This window comes from Corylus avellana, chromosome ca3 (assembly GCF_901000735.1).
Source record: "Corylus avellana chromosome ca3, CavTom2PMs-1.0".
Lineage (NCBI taxonomy): Eukaryota > Viridiplantae > Streptophyta > Magnoliopsida > Fagales > Betulaceae > Corylus > Corylus avellana.
The window spans coordinates 4,478,535-4,506,050 of NC_081543.1; the positions used below are offsets into that span (position 1 = coordinate 4,478,535).

Here is a 27,516-nt window from a genome sequence, read left to right on the forward strand (position 1 = left end):
AAAAGTTTAAGTTAAAAGACTTAACCGCTTAGGTTCACTTATGTATATTAACTATATTTTTTCTTTATATTTTGTCAATGTAAAACTTAACACTCACGAATGTATTCACAACAAAACGGAAACTAGTTTTATTAGAATCAAATGATCCCCCCCGGGGGAGTTTTACCAAAACATGAAAATTTTCAGCTCTCTAATTAGAAAAGAAATACACAATCTTCAATCAAAAGCACTAGCAATTAGAAAGGAAAATGTCAAAAAATAAGTTGTTATTTCACCAGTTATTTTAAAAGTTTAAACTCATATGAGAGTGTATAAATCTAATGAATTATTTAAACTAATATTTTAATACTCACCCTCACAGTTTTCAAGATTGGGTCAACTGTAATGTTAGGTTCATACACATATCTTTATTTTGATATCAAATTAAATATTAGGACTCTTTAGCCCAAGCCCAAGTGTATTCTTGTCAAATGCGGACTGTGTAGTCTACATATGGTCCAATTAAATATTAGGTTCTATCAGCAGTTTACCATGTATGAATGACTAGTAGTCAGAGAGGTTACCCTCTTTTCTTCTTTTGGCACACCCATGTGAGTCATGACCCAAGCATTATTCTTGCCTAATTGGACTAATCTCTCGAATTGCATTACATTACCTGTGAATTAATTTGTTATGAGTGCACTTGCAAGTGTTGAAAATAGAGACATGTTATAGAGATAAACGGAATAAAAACGTGATGGAGAGATAAACAGTTTGTGAGTTTTTAGTAAAAAGTACAATAATAAACATATTTGAACATCACTCTAGCCTAAATATTTAAGTTAATGGGCTTGGATCTATTTAAATATATTAACTACTATTTTTCTTTATATTTTCTCAGTATGAAACTTAACACCACAAGACTAACTATTCTTTATTAGAATCAAATGATGACCCACAAGACTAACTATTCTGTATTGTGAGACCAGATAGACATTAAGCCCAATCACTCCCTACAAAAGGCATGAAACAGAGTTTTACCAAAACAAAGGAAAATTTTCAGCTCTCTAATTATTAGAAAAGAAATACACAATCTTCAATCAGCAGCACTAGCACCAGTGTCATGTGACTCATGTGAGCTTGAGATGGCTCAACTCATCAGAAATTTGAAGCTTGAGAAGACTCAACTCCTCCTCCAACTTACTCAACTCCACCTTCAACTTCAACTTCCTCTCTTTCACACTCTCCAACTCAGCCTTCTGCCACTCAATAAGCTGAGCCATCTCCTCCAAGCTCCTCTTCATCGAAACCAGATCCACCGGCACCGCTTCCCCACCACTATAACATCCCACTTGGGCCGCCTCTTCCACAACCTGACCAGGTGAACTCGGACTCAACTCGCCAGACTCACCTCCATCGTCTTCAATTGTCACAGATTCACCGCCAAACCGGACTTGTTTCACAGCTGAATCGTCCGTGGACTCGGTTGGGAACACTGGGTCGAGTTTAAACCCGTCCTCTTTGAAGCTCAACCCACAGACCCTTATCTCATCGTCACCATTGTTATTTGTCTTCAACTGCTTGAACCTTTCTTCAACACTGGGCAGCCCCTGCAAGACATTCTCTACAAGAAAATCCGAACCCCCGCAATTCTTGAAGACGGGATGCTTCAACAATGTCTCTGCCGAGGGCCTCTTTGATGGGTCTTGCTGGAGACACGAAACCAGCACGTCTCTGAAAGGCTTGGAGAGATTCTTGAGCTTTGAAGGAGAGGGGAGAGACAGAGGAGGGCGTCCATGGGCCAATTCTAATGCAGTGATCCCTAAGGACCATATATCAGCCTTTATACCGTACCCCTGTTCTGAGTGTACGCAATACAGAGCGTCCGTTTGCTGAATTGAACTCCAAGAATCGTAGATTGATGGCAACACTCCAAAGTATGCAAGCTTCACCGACCCATTTGAGTCAATGAGGATTTTACCGGCATTGATGTCTTTGTGAGGTTGTTGTTGGCTGTGAAGATAGGACAAGGCGGTTAGAGTTTCTTTGAGAATTATGGCAATGCAGGGCTCGGGTAGGCCGTCTGGGAAGGAATAAGACATTATGGATTGTAAAGAACCGGCGGACATGAATGGCATCACCACCCAAAGGCGATAATCAACCTGGAAGGAACAGTGAGCGCTTAGGATATTTGGGTGGGACAGAGGCGGTGGGTTTGATTGCCACCGCCATGATTGATCAACATCGATGATTTTGATTGCCACCACCGTGGAGTTCATGGGCAGGCAGACCGCCTTGTAAACAGAAGTGCTAGCACCAACACCAGCTTCATCAAGAATCAAGTAGTACTTTGAGTCCAATGGGTATTGGACGATCCTTTTAGCCTCTTCTTCTTCTTCGTAAGCCATGGAATCGCGTACTGATGATCTTGGATGGGTTTGTTGGATTTGTTTTAATGGGTTTAATTCTTGGATAAGGCGGGATAATGAGAGCAAGACGATGACATATATATATATATATATTATGAAAAGGATGGGGAAAAAAGAAAGTAGGGAATTTAGAGGTTTTCTGGTGCGAGTTGAAAAACAGAGACGGTTAGACCGGTAACTGCTCTGGAAGAGGCTGACGTGGCAGGCGGTTAATTCTCTCTGTATCAGCTAACGACTTTGCTAGTGGGAAGATCACAAATTTGACAAACATATATAATCATATGCCAATGTAGGGAAAAATATTGCTCCACTGATCGATCTCCTGGGGTTTCATATCTTAAAGGAAGATCAAATGACTATGATTCCTCGAGTAGTGCCACCATAAGTCCCTCATATAAACGCTCCGTTGAAGATGCTCTTAAGAAGCTTAAAAATCATTTTTAGTACCTGAAAAATTGTGTCAAAGAACAAGTCAGTCCATTTGGCGACAAATTCAAAAAGTATTTCTTTGACTTTTTGTTCTTAAAAAAGGTCATAACACACCCCAGAGAAATGATTAAAAATGAAGTTTCTTCTAAAAAGCTTTTTCTAGCTTTAAAAACTCTATTGTCCAACACAAGACTTAGCAAAAGTGCATTTGAAGCTATGATTATATATTGGTTCAATTGACTGTATCTCATTTTGCCATAAAACATGATTATATTTAGTGTTGGATGCAGCCTTGAATTTTTTTTTGGGTGTTAGAATATTTTATACGATTCTTTAGGGTTTATTCCCTACCTTAATTAATATATGTTTCTTACTTATTACTTATAGTCTCTCTATATATAGAGGTCTCTATAATCACATCAAATATAGAAGATTCAATACAATTTAGTCCATTATATGTTTCCGCTCTCTATTCTCTCTCTCATTCTTCCGCTCTCCAATATTTTTAACATGGTATCAGAGCCACTTTAAATTGATTCATCTAAAATTTAATGCTGATTTTAGTGTCACGTCAAAGAGTGTATTTAAGAGTAGAATGCCTCAAGTTGTTTAAGCGGGGGGATGCCCCACGATTACCCACACTGGATCAATATTTTAAGGTTGACCAATATATATATATATATATATATATAACTTATTTGCTGTAAAAAGATTACAATAATTTGTTCAATGGTCCAGATTTAATTTTAAGTTTTCATTTGACATACTGTGCATATTTTCATTTATTTATTTTTAAATTTTTTTTTATCACCTAAACCAAATCTAAAAAGAAAATATTAGAATTCCTAGCATCCAACATAAAAAAATTAAAAAATTAAAAAAAATTAAAAAAAATTAAAAATTTAAAAATTTAAAAATTTAAAAAAAAATGTTATTTCACCAATTATTTTAAAAGTTTAAACTTATAAAAAATGTATAAATTTAATAAATATTTAAATTAATATTCTAATACGCACCCTCACAATTTTCATTTTAATCAAGAGGTGATGCAGCATGACTTAGTGGGCTGGAACGAAGAACATCAATAAGGAATGGACAGGTAGTTATAGATCTTGATACGATCAAAGGATCTAAGAAATCTTCTTAAACCACTAGAGATTCTCTAGGGTTTGAAAGAAAATAACGAAGAAACTCAACTCTGAGTATTCTTATTGAACAAAACTCAATCATAAACAACAACTGCATTCTAAGGTCTATAAAGTATGTATTTATAGTCCCCCAAACCCAAAACCTAATCAATGTACGAAATTAAATCGAATTGAAACTCTATGGCACCCGTCCAAACGGAACAAGCATTATTTCGTCTAATCTACATCAAGAGGTTAACCCCTTTTTTTCTTTTTTTTTTGGCAAACCCATATGAGTTAGGACCAAGCATTATTCTTGTCTAATCGGGCTAACTTCTCAAATTGCATTTGACAACCAAGAGATGATCACCTATGATTTAAATTTGTTATGAGTACACTTACAAGTGTTGAGAATAAAAACGGTTTGTGAGTTTTTACTAATAGTATATATATATTTCTTTTTTTTTTGGCAAACCCATATGAGTTAGGACCAAGCATTATTCTTGTATAATCGGGCTAACTTCTCAAATTGCATTTGACAACCAAGAGATGATCACCTATGATTTAAATTTGTTGTGAGTACACTTAGAAGTGTTGAGAATAAAAACGGTTTGTGAGTTTTTACTAATAGTATATATATATATATATTTGAACATCATTTTAGCCCAAAAATTTAAACTAATATGTTTAGATTTACTTGGGTATATTAACTACACTTTTTTCTTTTTCTTTTTTTTTTTTTCTTTTTTTTTTAATATTTTCTCAACGTGAAACTTAACCCCCACAAGTATATTCAAATCAAAACGGAAACTAGTTTTATTAGAATCAAATGATCACCCACAAGACTAACAATAGGCCCAATCACTCCCTACTGAAGGTATGAAACAGAGGTATACCAAAAGAAAGGAAAATTTTCAGCTCTCTAATTAGAAAAGAAATACACAATCTTCAATCAGCAGCACCAGCACCAGTGTCATGTGACTCATGTGAATCAGAAATTTGAAGCTCGAGAAGACTCGGCTCATCAGAAATTTGAAGCTTAAGAAGACTCAACTCCACCTCCAACTTCAACTTCCTCTCTTTCACATTCTTCAACTCAGCCCTCTGCCACTCAATAAGCTGAGCCATCTCCTCCAAGCTCCTCTTCATCGCCACTAGACCCACCGGCACCGCTTCCCCACCACTATAACAACCCACTTGGGCCGCCTCTTCCAAACCCTGACCAGGTGAACTCGGAATCAACCCGCCAGACTCACCTCCCTCGTCTTCAATTATTACAGCTGAATCGTCGGTGGACTCGGTTGGGCACACTGGGTCAAGTACAAACCCGTCCTCGTTGACCCTAATCTGTTTTATACTCTGCCTCGCTGAGTCACCCTCCTCCTCCTTCTCATCATCGCCATTGTTATTTGTCATCAACCGCTCAAGTAAATTAATCTTGCTTTCCTTGAACCTTTTTTCAACACTAGGCAGCCCCTGCAAGACATTCTCTACAAGAAAATCCGAACCCTTGCAATTCTTGAAGAAGGGATGCTTCAACAATGTCTCTGCCGAGGGCCTCTTTGATGGGTCTTGCTGGAGACACGAAACCACCATGTCTCTGAAAGGCCTGGAGAGATTCTTGAGCTTTAAAGGAAGGGGGTGAGACAGAGGAGGGCGTCCATGGGCCAATTCTAATGCAGTGATTCCAATGGACCATATATCAGCCTTTATACCATACCCCGGTTCCGAGTGTATGCAATTCGGAGCGTCCGCTTGATGAGTTGAACTCCAAGACTCGAAGATTGATGGCAACACTCCAAAGTGTGCAAGCTTCACCGACCCATTTGAGTCGATGAGGATGTTACCGGCATTGATGTCTTGGTGAAGTTGTTGTTGGGTGTGAAGATAGGACAAGGCGGTTAGAGTTTCTTTGAGAATTATGGCAATGCAGGGCTCGGGTAGGCCGCCTGGGAAGGAATAAGACATTATGGATTGTAAACAACCCGCGGACATGAATGGCATCACCACCCAAAGGCGATCATCAACTGTGAAGGAACAGTGAGCGTTGAGGATATTTGGGTGGGACAAAGGTGGTGGCATTGATTGCCACCGGCATGATTCAAAACGATCGATGACTTTGATTGCCACCAGCGTGGAGTACAAGAGCGGATTGGGCAGGTAGACGGCCCTGTAAACAAAAGAGCTAGCACCAACACCAGCTTGATCAAGAATCACGTAGCGGTTTGAGTCCAATGAGTATTGGGGGACCCATTTTGGCACTTCTTCTTCTTCGTGAGCCATGGAATCGCGTACTGATGATCTTGGATGGGTTTGTTGGATTTGTGTTTACTGGGTGTAATTATTGGATAAGGCGGGATAATGAGAGCAAGACGATGATATCTATATATAATAGATGTTATGAAAAGGATGAGGAAAAAGAAAGTCGGGAATTTAGAGGTTTTCTGGTGCGAGTTGAAAAACAGAGACGGTTAGAACGGTAACTGCTCTGGAAGAGGCTGACGTGGCAGGCGGTTAATTCTCTCTGCATCAGTTAACGACTTTGCTAGTGGGAAGATCACAAATTTGATAAACATTCCACCGCGCTATTCACTTCATTTATTTTTTAAAATAATTAACATCAAAACATTCGCACTTTTATATCACATCATTCACTTTTTATTATTATTCAAATAAAAAAATCACTAAAAAACAAAATCTTTCCACTTTTCAATACGACTTTTTTATTTTCCTACATCAGTCATTATTTTCTTTTTCTTTTTAATATTTTTAACTATGAACAGTGTCGTGGGGGTTGTTGTTGTTCGCCAAACACCCTCATAATCATATGCCAATGTAGGAAAAAATATTGCTTCACTGATATGATTCCTCGAGTAGTGTCACCATAAAGTACCTCATATAAATGCTCCGTTAAAGATGCTCTTAAGAAGCTTAAAAATCAATTTTAGTACCTGAAAAATTGTGTTAAACAAAAGGTTAATCCGTTTGGTGACAAATTCAAAAAGTATTTCTTTCACCTTCACTTTGTGTTCTTAAAAAAGGTCATAACACACTTTAGAGAAAAGATTAAAAATGAAGTTTCTTCTAAAAAGCTCTTTCTAGCTTTAAAAATTCTATTTTCCAACATAAGACTTGGCAAAAGTGCAATTGAAGTTATGATTATATCTTGGTTCAATTAAGTGTATCTCATTTTGCCATAAAACATGATTATATTTAGTGTTGGATGCAGCCTTGAATTTGTAGGTCACCTGCTGTACTTCACGTTTTCCTACCCAAGTATTTTCAAAGATGTTAAAGATAATGAGCAAAAGAATAAATAAGATGGAAACAGGGAAATGAAAAATTTTCGATTTTCTTATTCATTTGGTGATTGACATAAATAACATCATCACCAACAAAACAAGGCATAAATAACCTCAAAGATCAACCTAAAACGAACTGTTTTTAGGTCACCAAGCTTTAAGAGCTATTCTCAGTTCTCACAATCAATGGGAACAACAGAAAAAAAGAGAATCAGTTGCAAAACAAAAGCGTTAGATCTATTTTTGGGGCTAGCCCTCCTATCTTTCTTTTAATCCCTCTGAACTTCCATTGGAAAATTGGAGAGGTCAGGCTCCTCCAAATTTTGCTGTTCTATTTACTCAAGTTTTCTTCAAGCCTATCTATTGCGGCACCGACACCACTTCTCGCCCTTTGATCTGAATCAGGGTGAGCAGCCATATTACTTTCATTTGCTTTCTCTATAAGCTTCAGTTGGAGCCAACCTGTCACAAAATGCATTTTTTAAAAAAAAAATTGTAAGTTCTACAGTTTTCACTGTACTTATGCTGTCAATTTTCAATTTTGTTTTCCTCGTCATTTAGAGCTTCAAGTTATTCTGCCAATATAAAACAATGTATTTATCAAATGTTGCACTAATATGATTGGGCAAAAAATCCCCTGAGAATGCTCAAGTGACAGTCAAGCTTAAACAATTGAGATCACTTTGACAAGAAACAAATTTATGGTTTTCTCAAAAATTCTGGTAGAGGACTGGGGCTACTCTAGCAGCTTGTGTTTAAATATTATGTAAATGACAGTAGAGTGATTGTACTCAGGTTCAATGTCTTATCAGATAACCAAACGGCCACAACATTTTTCAAATTGAAGGCTCAGTAACAGCATCTAAGGAAAAAATCTATTACCTATAGGGAAACAAATCGCTGCTCCCAGAACTGAACCCAGCACAACATTCCTTGCACGCCAAAGGAGTGATCCTGGCACTAATATGGAAGAGATAGAAAAGTTGGTCACAGAGCAGACTGCAATTCATCAATCTGTTTCTCATATTCAAGGCATTAGACTTCTAAATAATAGATAGTAAAAATGGAAATTATATGAGGAACTATAAAGTGACTGCATATAATTTTTGTAAACCAAAACCCCACAATCAGTGAGTCAACACTTCTGATGCATGGGTTTCTGACTCCTTACTGATTAGACCAAATGTCGCAGCAGTGGCTGAACCAGCTCCAACAACATTGAAAACGTCGTGCACGCCACGTTTCTCTGCAAGCAAATCCTGTAGACCGCAGAACGCAGCAGTGAACATTCCAAGGCGCACTCCACCAACTATCGAGCCACGAGTGACTCGAATGAACCTCTTCTCCATTGCATCTCTCATTAATCGATGCTGCTCACGCTTGTCCGGCGTGCTCCCTAACTTCAACATTACTTCCGCATCCTTGCTCTGCCAAATCAATGCAAAGTTCTCAAAAGTGTCATGAAATGTGATTTCAATATGTTCCAGAAAATGACAGCCATTTGGATGAACAGAAAAATCCATTATCTGACAACAGTCAATACCAAAAAATTGTAGACAAATTATAAAGAAAGATTAAAATGTTAAACCCAGAAATAAGTACCATTGCACATGGACCTTTTCTTTTTCTTTTTTCTCTCTCTTTCTCTCTACTGTTTTTTTGGTTGGGAGGTTGTGTTGAAGAGGGCTGGAATTAAAGTAATTCAGAAGTGAACGGCTTGCAAAAAAAAGGTACAAAGTACAAAATGAACATGGAGGATTGTCTTCCAAATTACATCCATGTAAGTAACATGTTAATCATTTCACCCTTTTTTTTTTTTTTTATAAGCTTCGAAGAAATTGCCATATCATTTGTCAAACTTCCTGCAAGAACATACTAAACATCCAGCTCATTTAGAAATTATGCTACAGGGAAAGCACATCTATACTATTTATTAAGAGAGACGAGGATCTGGTTCGGCCTCTTGCATTTTCAAAAATTATACTTAAATGCAACCCACTGCTTTCCAGTGACCATCCTGCTTATAACCGATCCACCAAATACCATGAGCATAGCGCATGCCGCCATGCAGTATTGGTTGTAGCAGAGGGTACAATGATGCCAAACATATCTGACTAGTTTATATTTTTTTCACTAGTAATCTGACTAGTTTATATTGAAAACTCAAAAGGTTAATTTTTAGCAGAGGGTACAATGATGCCAAATATATCTGACTAGTTTATATTTTTTCACTAGTAATCTGACTAGTTTATATTGAAAAATCAAAAGGTTCATTTTCAAAATGTTAATATCTAATCTTTAGCAGGCTAATTACTTATCTGGATATGAACAAGCAAAAATCTGCTCTCCTACTCATTCACCTCTTGTCTTCATTATTATGAATTATTCATGTCTGAGCAGGATGGAGATTAATTTTTACATTCTTTAGTTGATCAAACACACTCATCCATTATAAGCATGCACAGTGAGTATCATTTTGAGTTCAAACTTACAACAGAAGCAGCTGCCTCCTTACTGCCTCCATACATCATGCCTGCAAACACTCCAATGACAGTTGCTGTGCCCCAATTGACAGTTCCAGCCATCCTGGGAGTATTCTGATCGGGGGGAGATGAGATTAACCATTAGACATTAAACAAGAGTCATGTAATTATGCATTGCATTACTTACGTATCTAAAGGCATATACCTACATATACAAGAACCCACAAGGATAAAAGAGACGATATGGAGTTCCCACTCCCCTAGAGATACCGAATATAGAGCAATCAATTTTAGCCACACACATTGACAGGGAAAACCTCCATGACTGGAATGGTATGAAATCCAGAACGAATGCAATTGAAAAAACGACCTCAATAACAATTATAGAAAAATTGAATCTCCTAACCTCCCTAAGCAATATGAAAAGCACAACAGCTTAATTCAAGCCTTTGTTCAATAACCCAAATACAAAGACACCAAATTTTGAGTTAAAGAGACTAGCAAAGACCACCAAATTTCAACTACAAATGAACATTAGGAACACGATAATAGCAAAAAATGAAACAAATTTTACAAGAAAACAACAGAGCTAGGGTTCCTGGATTCAATACTTGAATTTAACATCAAGATTTCCACGAATAACATATTGGTAATAGGGTAATCTCCTAAATTCAATCAGGATTCGATCGAGGGTTTAAGTGAAAATAACTATTTCAAGTTTAGTAATAAAATAAGAGAAAATCTAAGTGGTGAATGGTGAAAGAAACTCTTACATTCGAAACGGTTTCTTCAGATTTTTCTAGAGCTTCCATGATCGAAGATGCTTTTTTCTAGACAACCTCTCAAGGAGGAACGAATTATTTGGCCGCCGAGAAGTTAAAAAAAGAAAAAGAAAAAGAAAAAAGAAAAAGGATTTATTGTCCCAGCAACGAATATTGAAATGGTAAAAGTTTTGAGTTTTCCCTCAGTTTCTCGGCAACCAAACAGAACTATCAATGGACCATGAGAGGAGTACACGTCATTCTATACTACACAGCCCCTGCAGTTCACCGAGTGCGGTGGCATGGTAGAGAGAAAACGACCGAATTGCTCTCGTCGTTTACTTGAATGACAATTATGTTCTTTTTTACTTTTATAGTCTTTCCTTACTCCATGGGAATAAGCATTTTCATAATAAAATTTATAAATTTAATAATGTATATATTTTCACATAATAAATATGTTATTATATATTATTTAAAATTTGGGGAAATTATCATTTCCCCCTATAAGCTACCATGCGATGACTATTTCCCTACATCAATTACCAACTTTACATTACGATCTCGTCAAACTACTATTTTGTTACCAAAATTCTCCTTCCGTTAGTCAATGTCGTTAAGTCGGACGGTTAATCATACTGTTCACGACACTGTTCCATCAGTCAACAACACTGTTCATGATACTGTTCACGCATGTGATGGGTTGAATGTCAGACTTAATGGCATTGACTGATGGAGGGGGATTTTTGATAATGAAATGGTAGTTTGATGGGGTCATAATATAAAATTGGTAGTTGATAGAGGGAAATGGTCACTGCATGGTAGTTCATGGGAAAAAGGATAATTGTCCCTTAAAAATTCTAAATAACGTAACACTGTATACAATATTAAAAATAACAAAACAAAATATAAACTAGGAAATGGGTCATCTCCCTTTCTTCTTAAATGAAAAACACTTTCTAACAATCATGTTTGTAATCAATTTAATATACACATGTTCTAAGCTATATTTATAGATATTTTTCATTTATTTATTTATTTTTAACTTTGGTGCTTAAGAATATGTTTGTAATCAATTTACTGATTCCTTCTTTTATTTTTGCCAAAAGATTATATTAATTTGATACTTAGTTTTTTTTCCTTATTTTTTCTCATGTGTTTAATTTTTAATGTATTTGTCAAATGGAGAATATGCAACACCCCTAGCACATGAAGGCCAGGCTTGTTAACCTCAACACTTATAATGTATAAACCACTATGAGGTATGTCATGAAAAAATAATTCTTATAGAAGCACAAGGTTACCCATTAAAATTGTGGGAAACTTCATTTAATTATCTTGAATTTTCATCGTTCTCTTCCTAAAGTTTATAAACTCTCAATTTAGATATCAAACTTTAAAAAGTTTACAATATTACTATTCCTATTAGGGTTTGGGTTTAAAGGCTAGAGGCAACTCCAATCATAAGTAAAGACTATATTCTCAACGCTCGACGAGCTAGACATGTCGACCAAAGGAATGGGGGAGTATTATTGGTGTGGATATAAATACTCACCATAGGCCCACTCAAACAATCTATACATGAAAAATAATCATAGGGCTATAAGTCTGTCACGTGACAAGCATTTAAAGACCATATTCGAGAGTCTCTCTTTAAAAGAGACACATTCCCAAAAATTACGTAGACACTCACATTCTCCCCTCTCTGTGTCTCTTTTTATTCAGTTTTTCCTCTCAAGATCCATTTACCCACTTAAGCATTTGAGGCTTTTCAGCCACCCATAGGCCAGTAATTTCCCAATGACTTTTTGCTCTGATTTGTAGAAGCCCTGTCGCCTAACCAACTGTCCAAAAATCTCCTCTAAGATGTTTTGATTCTTTTAGGCTCAATATCAATGACATGCACATTTAAGCCCAACACTTTGGGCCACTCACATTCTAAGCTTGGCTAAGGTAAGGTTTCTACAGAATTAATGACAAAATTGGGGTAAGATGAACGTTTTCAATTGCAACATTGGAATCACTTCATTGTTAAAGTCATAGAGAAGCACCATACATACTTGATTATAAAGCAACCCATCAATCTGTCAATGCAAAAAAGCAAACTAAAGCTAGAAAATCCTCATGACCCTAAAAAAAGACACAATTCTGCACCAAAAAAGAGAAGGAAAACCCATAAACAAAGCCAGATTCCTCAACACTCCATGTGAATAAAGCCCCCCCCATAAATCAACATGCCCACAGCGCTACATATCTAAGCAAAGAATCATTGCCACCTCCACCCAACCTCCACTGATCATCACAGCCATGGCTACACACATCTTCACCACCCTCCACCACCTCTTGAGCTTGGCATTGATGATCCCACTGATTTCCGGCGCCACCGTGAACACGTGCAGATCATATTGCGGAAACATAACCATCGACTACCCATTTGCGCTTCAATACGGCTGCGGCCACCCCGGCTTCCGGGAGCTCCTGTTTTGCATGAACGATGTGCTCATGTTCCACATAAGCTCCGGCTCCTACCGGGTCCTGGAAATCGATTACGCCTATCAAGCACTTACCCTGCACGATCCCCACATGTCAAACTGCGACGCCATTGTGCTCGGCGGCAAAGGCAACGGCTTCGCCGTCGAGCCGTGGCGGTCGCCGTACATGAATCCGATCTCCGACAACGTTTTCATGCTTATAGGCTGTTCGGCTCGGTCGCCGCTCTTCCAAGGATTCCCCGGAAAGCACTTGCCGTGTCGTAACGTCTCCGGGATGAGCTGCGAGGACTACTATGGGTGCCCCGCGTGGGACCTGGTGGGTCACAGGGCGGCGGGCTCTTTGTACGGCTCGAGCCCGCCGGAATGTTGCGCCGTGCCGTTCGAGGCGATCAAGGCTATAAACCTGACGAAGCTCGAGTGTGAAGGGTACACCAGCGCGTACAGTCTCGCGCCGCTGAAGGTCGATGGGCCTGGTGGATGGGCCTATGGCATACGTGTGAAATACTCGGTCCAGGGGAACGATGATTTCTGTGGCCCGTGTGAGGCCACCGGTGGCACGTGCGGATTTGGCACGGATGGGATTAGGCAAGTATGCATGTGTGGCAGCTTGAATTCCACATCAAATTGCGATTCAGGTTAGTCAATAATTGTAAATACAAAATTATTTTAATTGTCTTTACAATTTTAGGCTCCCTGTAATACTTTTAACGAAATTATTTTTCCAAAAAAAAAAAGATTTTTAAAAAAAATATTTTTCAAAGTATTACTTATTAAAAATGAGCGACAACAGAAAACGGCCGACAACTTCCGACATGAAAATGAGAAATTCAGAGACTGAAATCATATTTTTACCTGGTTATTGAATTGATCAATAATACTTTAATATTATAATTATAATCGTGATCACAATCACAATCAACAATATTATTACTCTAATCATCATCATAATCAATATTAAATCTATATTATTGTTGCATATATATATATATATAAATATATGTGTGTGTGTGTGTGTGTGATCCTTTTTATCAAATTTTTGTTGGGATATTGAAGCTTTCTCTAAGTGCTGTTTGGAATAATGTGCAGTCAAGTCATCATCAAGCAGAAGGACAAGGTCTATGGTGGAGCCATTAGCAGGTAGCTTTTTAGATGCACATGACCAGTACTTATAAGTAATCTCGATAGGAATGATTAAATAGTAGAATTAATTTGATACATTTTTTCATTCTGATAAATCAGATTAATTTACACTTGATATCATCAAACATAAGTACATCAATTTGTAACAAGTTCGTAGTAAAATTTAGAGGAAATTATATACACTTACCATGAATTATTACCCTATTTGCAATGTCCTTCAAATTTTAAAAAGTTACAATGCGGAGAGTTATTCTACTAGCTCCCTTCAGTTGTTTGATTTTTTATTAAATCCTGACCGAAGAAGCAAAAATGATGAAAATATCCCTTTGTAAAATAAAAAAAATTAAAAAAAAAAGGACCTACGACCAGTGACCCACCGCCCGGTCGTGAGTCGACTTATAGATTTTTTTTTTTTTAATCTAAGGGCAAAGTTGTATTTTTATAAATGTACGAGTATAACTGACTTTTTACATGACGTGATGCGTTAGCCATCTAAATTAATGGAAAAATTTAACGCTAGGGGTGATTGAAAAGGGTAGTAGAATAGCTCTCCACATTACAACTTTTTAAAAGCTTAGAAAGACATTGCAAATAGATAAATGCTATACAAACTCCCGCTTTTACAGTCTCAAGTGTTTACTCTCTAATGTGACAGTTATAAAAATATAGTAAGCAAGTGAGAATAAAAAAATTGTAGTGAAAAGTTAACATGGCAATTGATAATCGTCACATAAAAGAGTAAGCACCGGGAAGTGTAAAAATAAAAATTTGTGTAACATTTTTCTTGCAAATAAGGTGCAAAATTATTTTCCCTAAAATTTATAATAACCAATCACTGCACATGAAGCTACTTGTTCAGTTTTGCTTTCAATCTTTACTGTTGAGCTATTGTCTATCTAATTTGAATATTATTTTCTTTTGTAGGACTTTTTATGGGCATGTTAGTATGGGTGACAGCCAATCAAAATTGAAGTAGAGGTCCAACGTCACCATCATATATATATATATATATGCATCTCCCATCTCATGTAATGTCATTTTTACACATACATGGAGGTCTTGCACAACACACACACACGAGATAGCGAGAGGTGTGAGAGATGAAAGCATATTTTTAGAAGTTTATGCTTTTTTTATTCATACATGATAAAAGCCACTAAATTTTTGAGCTTGAGTTAAAAGGATGGGGAATTATTTTGGTGAAAGATTATAAGTACATTATCAAAATCTGAGTATAAAGTTTGATAGCATTTGTTACTTCATTTTCTTCTTCTCTTTTCTTACTACATTTTCTTCTTCTTTAGTTTTTCTAATCTTTAGTTTGAGTTATTATAAATGTTAGATCTACTAAAAATTCACAACCTCCACTAGCTACGCGTGCCTCCTGCTGTATTGTTGGCCGCCGCTCAACCATCCACTAGCTCCCTCCCTTTGATATCGCAGATCTCTTCCATCACAACACTTCTAGCTCCTTTTTCTAGAGTCCTTTTGGTCTACTAAAAATTTCATATCTGAATATCGACCTAAAAAAAAAATCAAATTTTGGTGGTTCTCTACCTCATCGCTTCAAATGGTGTCTCCTCCGCTACTGTATAATTAACTCTTAGTCTTATAAATTGGTGAGGAGCTAAGTTAAAATGGGTTTCTTTTGTTATTATGCACACCTATTGTGTGCCGTTACAACTAGCTTTACTATGAGCATTTTCAATTGTCTTCTTTGTCGTCAAGAATCCTCTTTGAAGCTTGTAGCTGGATTGCTATCAATATTGGATTTTCTTTTTGGTCTTTATATTTTGGATTCTGTAATTTTTTGTTTTTATAACTGTAATATTTATTTGTACTAATCTAAAAAAATAAAAATCAACACTATTTTCATCTTTATGTTATATTAGAACACTTTTTTTTTAAAAAAAAAAAAAAAAAAACTTATAAAATGCATTAACAAGCGAATTCAACTCACATTTTATTTTGAGGAAAATATCCATAATAGGAATGGTAAATTTTGACGCAACCTACGAATTTAGTATAAAATTGGTGGGTTGGGGTTTGATATAACAAGTTTGGGTTACTAGTGGGTCGACCCACTTGATCAATTTAATAAATGGGTTAATCTCTAGTCAACTCGCTTATTCTATGAGTAATATGTTTATAAAATCGGGTTTTTTTATTTATTTTTTACAATAATACCTATTTTGGAGGATCATTGGTCATTATACACTTTTATTTCCAGATTGTGGCTTAGCCCGCCAAATTAGGCAAAATATGTAACATCAGGAGCGGGCCAAGGATTTATATTATGGAGGGATGAACTTACCTAAATATATAAAGGGGAAAAGACAATATACTCTGTAATGTTTCACCTCTTTTTCAATTCGACCTCCAATATTTAAAATTTTATAATATATCCTAATCAAGTTCTGAATTTATCCATGTAGCCCATCAGTTAGAGAATTCTGTCTTCTCTAACGGAAATTGAAGCACGTTCGATACATGTGATTATTTAGTTACGAACCTTCCGAAATTGCCCCAGGTTCACAGGGTGAAATTCCGAAGCTGCCCAGGTACACTTTCTGCCTCCCAACCCTATCCTTAATCTGGCCTACCAAACTCCGAAAGCTCTCGATCAAGCTCCTCTTTCCGGCGCACAACTCCAAAAGCTGCACCAACCAACTCGACCAATTCACCAAAACTTAGACCATTCAGCTTCTTCCTAAACTCTCGTTTGTCGCCGAGAAATCGTCCTCCCCAACAAAACGCATAATCTCGCCCACCAACTTGTATATCTTTTTATTGCTTTTGTTCTGATCTCTGTAACTTCCATATATTCAATGGAATAGCCACAAATTGATTTATTCTACAAAAAACCATATTCAATGTCTAGTGTACTGTGTAGCATCAGAACACGAAGAAAATGTGTAACAAGTGGCCCCTATTTTGGATGGGTAGAACAGGGGTGAACAGAGAAATAATAATGGCAAGGAAGATGAGTACTATTTACTTGGCATGCATACTCTTTACTCATGCCGATGACGGTGTAGTGTATAGCATTACTCTAAGGCAAGACATTCAATAAGGCCATCTTGAAAATCAACCCTCAAAATACCCGACTAATGGGATCAGATGACCTATCCATAAACCATGGTTTTTCCAAAAGGTTAAATTTTATCTTTCTCTCCCTCTCGCACCAAACTACCTTCGGGCTAACAATTCGGATTAATGCGTTGAAATTGGGTTGACTCACTTGACGTGTCAAGCAGGTAAGTGTCAATTATAACATGATTTGTTTAGTTAAGCAGGTTAAAGCCTTTAACCTTAATAATATAACCCACTTAAATAAGCAAATAACACACCACAACCCTTTTAATAAATAGATCGTGTTGGGTTGGGTCCAAACCTAAGGTGGATTTTCATGGTGGCCAAATTATTGGTGCATGCTATGTCAGCAATTTTGACATGCACGGCCAGCAACATGCCATATTCTTTTATTGGTGCCACATTTTTTTGGCCAAATTATTGGTGGCATTCTATGTCAGCAATTTTGACATGCATGGCCAGTAACATGCCACGTCCACTCTACTTTTTTTTTTTTTTTTTTTAAGTCTCTTTCTCTCTCTTTATTTTCCCCACTTTTTGGCCTATATATATCTATATATATCAAAAAATCATAAGTGGTGAAAGAGACTTTAAAAAAAGAAAAAATAAAAGAGAAGTGGTTGGGACTTTGATGTGGATCCTGATTCGAGTCCTTGTGTCTCTTTCTTTATTTTCCCCACTTTTTGGCCTATATATATATATATATATATATATATATCAAAAAATCATAAGTGGTGAATGAGACTTTAAAAAAAGAAAAAATAAAAGAGAAGTGGTTGGGACTTTGATGTGGATCCTGATTCGAGTCCTTGTGTCTCTTTCTTTTAGTATCGGAAGTGCTACAATTAGGGACGTAGCCAGCTTTGAGAATCGGCAGGGGCCATGGTTGAAAAAATTTAATGGGCAAGGACTCATTAGCAAAATAAAAAAAAAAAACTATAAAAAATCGTTTTTAATTACCCTAAAAAAAATAAAAAATAAAAATTGTCATTCAGGCCAGGCCCCCTTTTCCTACAATGCAATAAATTTCTTACAATTGGCCTATCTAATTCTTATGTGGCAAAGGGCACATGGTCATTTGCAATTTTTTATTATTTAATTTTTTTTTAATTTTTTTTATTATCACAATTGGTCGAGCTACTCTGTGGGCCACATCTAAAAATGACTACCTTAAACCGTCGATCTGACGTGACCAAAGCCACTCCTAAGCTAAACTGGGGTGGGGACCACCGGCCACCCCTTTTTTAATTTTTTTATCAATCTTTTTATATTCTAATTTTAATTTAAAAATTAAATAATAAAAAATTGCAAATGGCCATGTTCCTTTTCGTCATAGAAATTAGATGGAGCCGAAAAATTTATTGCATCTTAGGCTCGTAGCATTTCCCTTTAGTATCCCTTGGAAGATTCTGCGACTTCGGTTCCATATAGCAGGTACCCAAAACAGGCAAGTTGATAAGTGGGACCCTCCTGATTTTAAAAAGATAAAGGTTGGCTTAGTATAAGGGGAAAAATAAAAATTCAAAATCACCCTGTTCCACTAATTTGCAATAGCAAATTTGTCATAGCAATATACATTAATTTTAGAATATAATAAAATAAAAATATCAGTTATTTATTTATTTTTTTCAAATTTGTAATAGCAATAGTATTACTCTTTACATCCATTTGTTACTCTTATTTTAAATCGACTCATATAACTTGTTTGAAGTAACTCATATAAAAAAGCGAAATGTTAGGTGTTTTCTTCATCTTAGATGAATATCATTTTGAAAAATGATATTTAGTAGACGTTTATATGACTGTTGTACAACTATGATGATGTGACAGTAAATATCAATCATTGATTTTTTTTCTTTTTACAAGCATAAAAAAGTTGATTTTTATTACTACATCATCATAATTGTATGACAGTCGTACGAGAGTCTACTAAAATTACATTATTCTATTTTTTTTTTAAAAGGAAAATGCGAAATGTTTTCCTAGTATTCTTATTGTGTTCTCGTAGTCATAAATGAATATTATTTTCTAAAAATGAGTGACAGAAATAAGAGCTATTTTCTTTTTTTACTTTTTAGAAGATAATATCTACTCAGAACTAGGAAAACATCAAGAAAATAATACTAAGAGAGTACCTAGCATTCCTATTAAAAAAAAAAAAAAATTAACCTAAGGACAACACCTAATATATTCCTATCAAAAGTCACTTAAAAGAGTAAATAGAACTTTTGCATCATTTTATTCTTATATATGATGTGATTTTAAAATATTATTTTCTTTTAAAAAAAAATTAAAAGTCACATGACTTTTAAAAATAATAATAAAAAAATAAAAAAATCTTACTCCTAGCATTAGTAGGATAAACATATAAAGGGGTTCAACATGAAAATATCAAAAATAACGATTAAAGATTAAAAATAAATAAATTAAATCATATAATCATGAATGCCCAATTAAACCCATCAACGTGGATTGTTTCCGTCTATAATAGGTAACTCAATTTAGTAGTTCGAATCTTCATCTGTAGCCCCTATTTTGTGCAGACATTAGTTAAAAAAAAAAAAAATCAACGTGGAAATGACGACTGGCTGTGTTTCCTTCATCCTTACCAACCCTGAAAAAGACCCACCGCGTCCCAGTACGAATAACTGGCACCAGTCAGTTATGGAAAGAAGGTAATGGCAGATCGTGAAATCTCAATTTTTCACCCCCCGTGCGTCACCGTCACAGCAATAAATATAATATGATAAGCCCCATCCTCCGCACCGAACTTGCTTAATTTATTTTCAAGAGAAAGTACAAAATTCGACGAGGTCGGGTCAGTTTCAGAGGTTGTTTTGTGTTTGGGCTGTGAGCTGTAAATGGCGGTCTCCTCGTACAAATCCCCCATCTCTTTCACTTGCCGTCCACGGCTTGGTCTTCGGAACTGCCTGTTCACGCCGTCGATTCTTCACACGAGGCAGCGAAGGAATTTAGCTACGACCACTCTGGTCTCTGCTTTGCCTGTGACTGTTTCTGAGAGTTCATCCCCGCCAATTAAGTCTTTCAATAAGGTATGGATTTGGGGTTTATCTTTGAGTAATGGGATGTTTTGGTTTTTGAATTTTTTGTTGTTGTGGGTATGCAGTTGATCGAGTCGCTGATAAATCGGGTGGACTTATCGGAGGCTGAGGCCGAAGCTTCGCTGGATTTTTTGCTGAATGATACCAATGAGGCATTGATAAGTGCTTTTCTTGTGCTGCTGAGAGCCAAAGGAGAGACATATGAAGAGGTATGAGTTTCTCTTCTTTGGGGCTCTGTTGGAATCAATTTTTGTTGGTATTTTGAAAGAATTGCATGCCCCATTTTGATTGAATATCTAATAGTATATATTATGTTTTAATAAGATGAAGTGAAACTCCACAAGATTATGATATGTAAGACATTATTGGAGCTTGTTAGTACACTTGAAAGATCCTTTTGATGAATAGTACTTTAATAAGTGTTGAGTCCACACAGGGTTTTAAATGTTGAATGGCCTAAATGCTTTGTTAAACACTTAAGTCAATGCAATTTTTGTCCAAAAACTACAAAATTATGCTTAATGTTGAAACAAATGGAGACTTTGTAAAAGTGTGTAATTATGGGTTTGTAACGGCCAAGCAGGTTGTGGGATTGGCAAGGGCGATGCTCAAGCGTAGTGTGAAGGTAGAAGGGTTGGTTGATGCGGTTGACATTGTTGGAACGGGCGGCGATGGAGCAAACACAGTGAACATTTCCACAGGGGCTTCAATACTTGCTGCAGCTTGTGGTGCGAAAGTTGCAAAGGTTAACATCATTCTGCATTTATGTTTGATGCTGTGATCTTTACTGGATTGAATCTTTAGTGAATGTAAAAATCTATGAAATACTGATTGGTTAACCATTCTGCATTCAGCAAGGAAACAGGTCAAGTTCTTCTGCATGTGGCAGTGCCGATGTATTAGAGGCTCTGGGAGTAGCTATTGATTTAGAACCCGAGGTAAGTGCGTAATTAATTTGGTTTTTCAAAGTTCTGTTGATGGTCCAATCTTTACCCCCAAAAAAAGAACAGAAAGAAAAGAAATTGATGGTCCAATAGTACTCTGGTAGTCTGTTTGATTGTGTGGGCTTCAGAGAAGCTTCTTGTGTAGGGAGAAGCACATGTTGAATGCGACAAGGAGATTAGAAGTAGGCTGCACTAGACTTCATAGACAATTTAAAAAAATGATATTAAGCAAGTTGTTATTGTTATAATTTTGCAATCATAGGATGTTACCTTTTCTTATGATAGACATTTTTCATTCATTAGTGCAATGGTAATTAGTATTTCTGCCTGTGGTATTGATTCCAAACCTAGACCCTCTGAAACCCCAAGCTGCCTTACACCATTTTAAGCTAAGGCCCATTTCTTCATATACATGTAGCAGCGAACAAGAAAAAGGAAATGCAATGCCATTTTGTGTTTGGCTCAACTTATGGAATATGAAAAGAGTACCAAACTTCTGAACAAACGATTTGAGCCTATACTAATTTAGTTTCTTGTTCTTTTTCTTGACTCAGGGGGTGAAGAGGTGCTTGAATGAAGGAGGAATTGGATTTATGATGGCTCCAAGATATCACCCAGCAATGAAGATTGTCAGCCCCGTGAGGAAAAAGCTGAAAGTGAAAACTGTGTTCAACATATTGGGCCCAATGTTGAATCCGGCAAGAGTACCCTTTGCTGTTGTCGGTGTATACACGGAAGACTTGGTAAGTCTTTGTATTAAGAATGGTTGGATGGTAAAATTATTATCTTCTCTCCCAAAATTATATTTCTTGACCATTTAATTTCATTACCTGTTCTTTGTTTCTTCAAGTTCCATTAGCATTAAAACTCTTTGTGGCTGCATGGGTGTTCGTATGCATGATTAATAATCCATCCTTTATGGCTTTGGCTGTATACTATTTTCTTAGATTATTGGGTCTATGAAACAGATTGTTTTCATCTTTAACAAGTAATATGAGTATCAAAATAATTCCAATGCAGCTAAGATTGCTTAAACACCAACTCTTTGAAACACAGAAGGTCCTTTGAGCGCTATTTTTTTCTTCTCATAATAGTATCTATTACCATGCATTGTTGCTAAGATCCAACAGATGGTTGTCACTTTTTCTTCAACTACCTCTGAAGGGTAAAAGTTTTGAAAATATTGACATGTTAAAACTGATAGCGAATATGAGATTATTTCCAAGTAGTTACTATTTCTCCACGATAGTGTTAATATACTTAAGCTTATAACAAAATAGATTCTTATCAATAGAGCAATTGCTAGTAAGATTTAAGGATTTTAATTTTGACCTAATCTTGCCTGACTGGTTGATTAATAATTGACTGAGAACTGTCGAGCATTCTCTGCTTGGGCTCAGCATAGAGCTGGAGTATCTTGAATTTTGCTTCAAATAAAGTGGTTTGTTGCCAATAGAGCTTAGATGACTTAAAGCAGCAAATGATTATTCTCACTAGTTTTTTTTTTTGTAAGAGCGTGTATAACAAAACTAAAGATTATGTTTGATATCTTTTGAATAAAATATTGATTTCATTGTGTATTCTCTCTTGTATAAGGATATACAAATATATACTATTGAGGGCTTGGGGTTTACTTGTCAAATGACTAGTTGATTACATGCAGTTCATGGAATTTGTTTTTCTCATAAATGCATGCCTAAGAAGAGTATTATATTCTATCTGTTGGATAGGTCCTGAAAATGGCTAAAGCATTACAGCTCTTTGGCATGAAAAGAGCATTAGTTGTTCACTCAGAGGGCTTAGATGAAATGAGCCCCCTTGGTAAGAACCTTCTGTTTTTGAATGCTAAAGTATGCTTATTACAGAGTCAGAGGTTCTTTTTTACTTAAATCTCATAGTCAAAGATAAATAATTTGAATACAGGACCTGGGTTAATCCTTGATGTCACTCCAGAAAAGATTGAGAAGTTCTCTTTTGATCCATGTGAGAATCTTGTCCCGAATTTTTTTAGTTTGTTCATCTTTGATTAGTTGCCACATATAAGTAGTTTTGAACAATTTATTTATAGTTACTGATAAACGCATAAATGTTTGCTGGATAGTGGAGTTTGGCATTTCTCGCTGCACTCTTGATTGTTTGCGAGGCGGAGGTCCAGAGTATAATGCAGACGTATTAAAGCGTGTATTGTCAGGGGAGAAAGGGTCCATTGCTGATGCATTGGTAAGTACTTTGGCAGTTTGCTCTCCTAAAGACGTTACTTCATAAGTTGTTGCTTATGATTGAGAAACCTAATTATCACCAAAACAATTGATCAGATATTAAATGCGGCGGCTGCTTTATTGGTTAGCGGCCATGTGAAAACCTTGAGTGAAGGAGTAACTTTGGCTCGTGAAACGCAAGAATCAGGAAAAGCTCATGAGAAGCTTGATTTGTGGATCGATATTTCCAATGTGAGTAATTCTTAGTTCTACACAAAGCTTCAAACTGTGATTGACCAATGTAAATTGCTTTGATCCCTTTGGTTTGATGATTGCAGAAATCAAAAAAAGATGCAGCACCGAAGGGCGCTTTAGGCTTCAATATCAATTAGAGAGTTCGAAGATTGAAAGCCGTAAATGAAGTATGGCAAAGATTAATGTATTCGGATATGTGAAGGATTCAATTTAATGGATGCATTTATCATTATAATTCATCTTGTTGGAACAGATTGTTTAAACAATAAGAAAGTTCACTAACTATATATTGCATAACAATTTTGAATAGCCAAATTTTGTAATTGGTAGAGCTTTGTGCTACAGATTGAAAATCGAGAGATGATTATGCCAGTGTTGTTCCTCTAGATGAAAGAGATGTACAAGAATTTATGAATGCAGAATTTTGATTTTTTAAGTGTTTAAAATAGATAGTCTCACAATATGCCAGAGTTGCTGGAAAATGAAATAAGGCAATGAATGTCACTTATCAGACTCTGGAGCACAAACTACTCATAAAAATTGCTTGTGAAAACTCCTGAGATATATATACCCTTGGATATAATTTCCATTTAAAAATATTTTTTTATAAATAATTTTTTATGGATTTCTTATACTTAATAGTTACTATTGGGGAAGTTATTGTAATAGTTCCCATTTGTTATATGCTAGAAAGCTAACTTGTGATGGAATTGGAATCAATTGGTTATGTAAGTAAATAAAAATAAGCACTAATTAACGATTTCTTGATTAATCTACCCAGAGTTATTAGAATTTGTTTATAAATTCCATTCCCTATTTGTAATTTGTTGGGCGTCTATTTTTTTTTTTTTTTTCCTAATTGATTTAAAAATATGTGGTGGGCAATAATCTGAAGATGGCAACATAGAAAATCCTTGAGCAGGCTTTAAGTGGAGTCCAAGCAATTGAAGGGCTTAACGGATAAGTGTACATTTGGAAACACCGACGATTGACGAAGGCCTCAAACCACCGAAACCAACCCAATATTGCTTTTTGGATTCAAAATAAATGACAACGTGTAGAATTAGAAGGGAAACGGTAATATTCTCTCAGGCCCAATCCAGTTTAAGTCTACTACCCAGCCTAAGCAACTAAATTTGAAAATTAAAATAAAAACATTAATGAGCAACGGATAGAACTACTGAACCCAAAAGAGTCCCTAAAAGACCAAACCAATCCCTCTCACCTCTGTATATATAGACGGAGTGTCATAACATAAAAAAAGTGCCCTTTTTCATTCTTCTTTTTCTTTCATCTGTGCATTCCGAAGTGAAAGTTTCTTAGAAAACCAAACCTTGTCTTTGCCTTTTCCCACCTGTTTGATTTTTTTGTTTGCTAATTTTCCTTCTCGGAGTAAGATTTCTTGTAATCTTTGAGCAAAAAAGTGAAATATTGCAATCTTGAGGAAATAAAATCTCTGGGTTTGTGTTCTTGGAGCAATCTTGCAATCTCGGAGTGATATTTTTATGTGAGTTTGTGTTCTTAAACGAAAAGTATTCAGCCATGATTTTTTTTGACTGGAAATTGGTTGATCATTTGTCCAAGAAAAGGGACGTGCATGGTAGTTGCAAGAACCCATTTTCTTCGTGCCCAAGACAATCGGCTTCTGGTGTTATTAGCGAGGATGGAGAGGATGAGAAGCCACGGCTTGTTTTGAAGATCAAATTGCCTCCATCCCAAAACAAAGGAGAAAAGCCTTGCAAAGTTAGCGAGGACAGAGGGGATGAGAAGCCGGTACCATTACTACCAACGCCTTCAAGCGGCACAAATAATCTTGTTGAAGAGAAACCACGGCTTGTTTTCAAGATCAAACTGCCTCCATCTCTCAACAAAGAGAAGAATGATGGCAAAGATGACAGATTGGTACCCACAACTTCCAGCAACAATGGCATGAGAATTGGGTACCCTTTCAAGAAACCCATTGCTCGTTGCCCTACAAAATCTGCCTCAAGGGTTGCTACCAAGAAGCGTTTTCCAACATCTTCTACTGCTGAAAAGAAAGCTTGTCATGTTAAGAGGGCGATCAAGTTGCCAACACCAAACACCAAAGCGATAGAGTTGAATGGCAAGAGTGGAGGGCAGAGTGATCCGAAGGCATTGATCCCTTTCAATGAAGGGAAGAAAGAGAGACGTGTGATCAAGATGATCAAGTTGTCTGCACTGCGCCAAAACAAGGAGGAACGGTTGAATACTCGAGGGATGGCTGTGGAAAAAATGGATGAGAAGGCATTAGAGTTGAAACTTGAAGCCTCAAAAAGGAACCTACATCAAAGGTACCAACAAGCCCAAAGTGGCAAAAGGAAAATCGAATTGATAGATTTCAAGGACATTCCTAAGCCTGAGAATGCTCCTAAGCGATCCAAGAACCAATACAGATGCTTATAGATTAGTTTTGAGGATCTCATATTTAGTTGTTTTCCATCATCTGGGTTTTGTACAAAAATTGAGTTACATCCTGTAATATGTAAGGGAACTAGTTACTATCTTGTGTAATCATTCTTTTCAATTAAGTAAATACTTTGATCTTTTTGTCTATATATGGAATCAACTGACCTTGATATGTTTCCTTTGTGCCGCCTCTTGAATATAGTGGTTTTTATCAAAAAACACTATATACCATCTTTTTTTATATATATATATATAAAGGTTAGGTCCGCTGTTTCCTACATGTTCAAAATCTTATTTTCATATTGCTTAAAGAAGATCATTAAATTAAAGGTGTTAGAATATAGGGAAAGTATATAATATTTTCCGTATATTTCATAATTAAATTGATATCAAACCATCCGTAAAGTTCTTTGTGTTATTTTCTATATTACTTCCCTATTATTCCTCATAATTTCAACAAAGGGGATGACTTCAGCAAGTATCTATTTTGTAAATTTTGATATGGTATATTTTAACTCTTAGCATGCTTTATTATATAAAGTTTACGTATCAAACTGAACTAGCATATATATATATGCATGCTAAGATATAGGAGGCTGCTCCAACATAACAAAGAAGATCATTAAATTTTATTTATTTATTTATTTATTTTTTGTTATGCTAAGACAAAAAATTTGAAGTTAACAAGATCAAAGCATATATATATATATAATTAAGAAGATCAAATCATAATAAAGCGTTGAATGAACAGAAAAGAAAGTTTTTTGAACTGTTGGGTTAAGAAGGAAAGCCATGTGGCTGAATGAAAAGATGTAACTTTTGTGTCAAGAATGAATAAAGGCCATAGGAGAGCAAATTGATGTGCTCACAATATCACAAACGTATAGGCCGCTAGACTACCCCCTCCTTAGCCTCTGGTTAGATAGTGGCAAGGATCTCCTCTGCAATTCGGTTGTTTGTTTATCATTTCTCATAAAGCATTCCCCTAGGCTCACAATATATATCACAAATATAAAGGCTACAACATTTCAATATTGTCAAAAAAGAAAAGAAAAAAGAATGAAGGCCATTTGGGTGAATCCAAAGGAATTTGCTGTCAAGGCCAGGTGTTAGAATTTGCTTCTTCTTGCTGGCAATGAAGGGTGCTTATGGCTAACATAGCTGCTCAATTTTGTCTTGCTGTAAGATGTAGTATTTTTCAACTAAAAAATTGAACATTCGGTGCGTCTTTGGTACGTGGCAGAAAGCCTTTGCAGTTTGCACAAACATAAAGTTCTGTTTGCTGTGTTTGGGAATCAGAATATGATGAACACAACAAGGAATTTGTATGGTGTTGGCCAAATAAATCATAATTTTGGGCATGACACATACTCCTGCAACAATGTTTGAGCATAT

General features: G+C 36.1%; 5 protein-coding genes across 5 annotated transcripts; 2 read left to right on the top strand and 3 right to left on the bottom strand.

Moving 5' to 3' along the window:
- Positions 1–1,109: 1,109 nt before the first annotated feature.
- On the bottom strand, positions 1,110–2,387 carry LOC132173578 (serine/threonine-protein kinase BLUS1-like). The gene has a single exon (XM_059585095.1). It carries the CDS (start codon positions 2,385–2,387, stop codon positions 1,110–1,112), a length of 1,278 nt encoding a protein of 425 aa, XP_059441078.1.
- A 2,525-nt stretch (positions 2,388–4,912) lies between these two features.
- On the bottom strand, positions 4,913–6,247 carry LOC132173582 (serine/threonine-protein kinase BLUS1-like). Its single transcript, XM_059585098.1, has one exon. The coding sequence runs from the start codon at positions 6,245–6,247 to the stop codon at positions 4,913–4,915; it is 1,335 nt and encodes a 444-aa protein (XP_059441081.1).
- Positions 6,248–7,300: 1,053 nt separating this feature from the next.
- On the bottom strand, positions 7,301–10,811 carry LOC132175540 (uncharacterized). The gene is made up of 5 exons (XM_059587509.1): positions 10,523–10,811; positions 9,759–9,863; positions 8,438–8,693; positions 8,149–8,226; positions 7,301–7,728 (listed from the first exon to the last, which is right to left on the bottom strand). The coding sequence occupies exons 1-5, from the start codon at positions 10,559–10,561 to the stop codon at positions 7,598–7,600; spliced, it is 609 nt and encodes a 202-aa protein (XP_059443492.1). The 5' UTR covers positions 10,562–10,811; the 3' UTR covers positions 7,301–7,597.
- Positions 10,812–12,609: 1,798 nt separating this feature from the next.
- On the top strand, positions 12,610–15,338 carry LOC132176139 (uncharacterized). The gene is made up of 3 exons (XM_059588269.1): positions 12,610–13,637; positions 14,089–14,139; positions 15,067–15,338. Exons 1-3 carry the CDS (start codon positions 12,818–12,820, stop codon positions 15,111–15,113), a joined length of 918 nt encoding a protein of 305 aa, XP_059444252.1. The 5' UTR covers positions 12,610–12,817; the 3' UTR covers positions 15,114–15,338.
- Positions 15,339–19,883: 4,545 nt separating this feature from the next.
- LOC132174800 (anthranilate phosphoribosyltransferase, chloroplastic) lies at positions 19,884–24,205 on the top strand. Its single transcript, XM_059586481.1, has 10 exons — positions 19,884–20,288; positions 20,363–20,506; positions 20,881–21,042; positions 21,152–21,235; positions 21,796–21,984; positions 22,972–23,062; positions 23,165–23,224; positions 23,343–23,461; positions 23,557–23,691; positions 23,778–24,205. Exons 1-10 carry the CDS (start codon positions 20,097–20,099, stop codon positions 23,829–23,831), a joined length of 1,230 nt encoding a protein of 409 aa, XP_059442464.1. The 5' UTR covers positions 19,884–20,096; the 3' UTR covers positions 23,832–24,205.
- The last annotated feature ends 3,311 nt before the right edge of the window (positions 24,206–27,516 follow it).

Excerpts from the sequence above, each read along its gene's own strand:
- LOC132173582 (XM_059585098.1), bottom strand. The coding sequence starts at position 6,247 with ATGGCTCACGAAGAAGAAGAAGTGCCAAAATGGGTCCCCCAATACTCA.
- LOC132174800 (XM_059586481.1), top strand. The coding sequence starts at position 20,097 with ATGGCGGTCTCCTCGTACAAATCCCCCATCTCTTTCACTTGCCGTCCA. Across the intron at positions 20,507-20,880 it reads AAGGAGAGACATATGAAGAG|GTTGTGGGATTGGCAAGGGC; the intron begins GTATGAGTTTCT and ends ACGGCCAAGCAG. Across the intron at positions 21,985-22,971 it reads GTGTATACACGGAAGACTTG|GTCCTGAAAATGGCTAAAGC; the intron begins GTAAGTCTTTGT and ends TCTGTTGGATAG.
- LOC132173578 (XM_059585095.1), bottom strand. The coding sequence starts at position 2,387 with ATGGCTTACGAAGAAGAAGAAGAGGCTAAAAGGATCGTCCAATACCCA.
- LOC132176139 (XM_059588269.1), top strand. The coding sequence starts at position 12,818 with ATGGCTACACACATCTTCACCACCCTCCACCACCTCTTGAGCTTGGCA. Across the intron at positions 13,638-14,088 it reads CACATCAAATTGCGATTCAG|TCAAGTCATCATCAAGCAGA; the intron begins GTTAGTCAATAA and ends AATAATGTGCAG. Across the intron at positions 14,140-15,066 it reads TATGGTGGAGCCATTAGCAG|GACTTTTTATGGGCATGTTA; the intron begins GTAGCTTTTTAG and ends TTTCTTTTGTAG.
- LOC132175540 (XM_059587509.1), bottom strand. The coding sequence starts at position 10,561 with ATGGAAGCTCTAGAAAAATCTGAAGAAACCGTTTCGAAT. Across the intron at positions 9,864-10,522 it reads CTGAAGAAACCGTTTCGAAT|AATACTCCCAGGATGGCTGG; the intron begins GTAAGAGTTTCT and ends CCCCCCGATCAG. Across the intron at positions 7,729-8,148 it reads AGCGATTTGTTTCCCTATAG|GTTGGCTCCAACTGAAGCTT; the intron begins GTAATAGATTTT and ends ATTTTGTGACAG.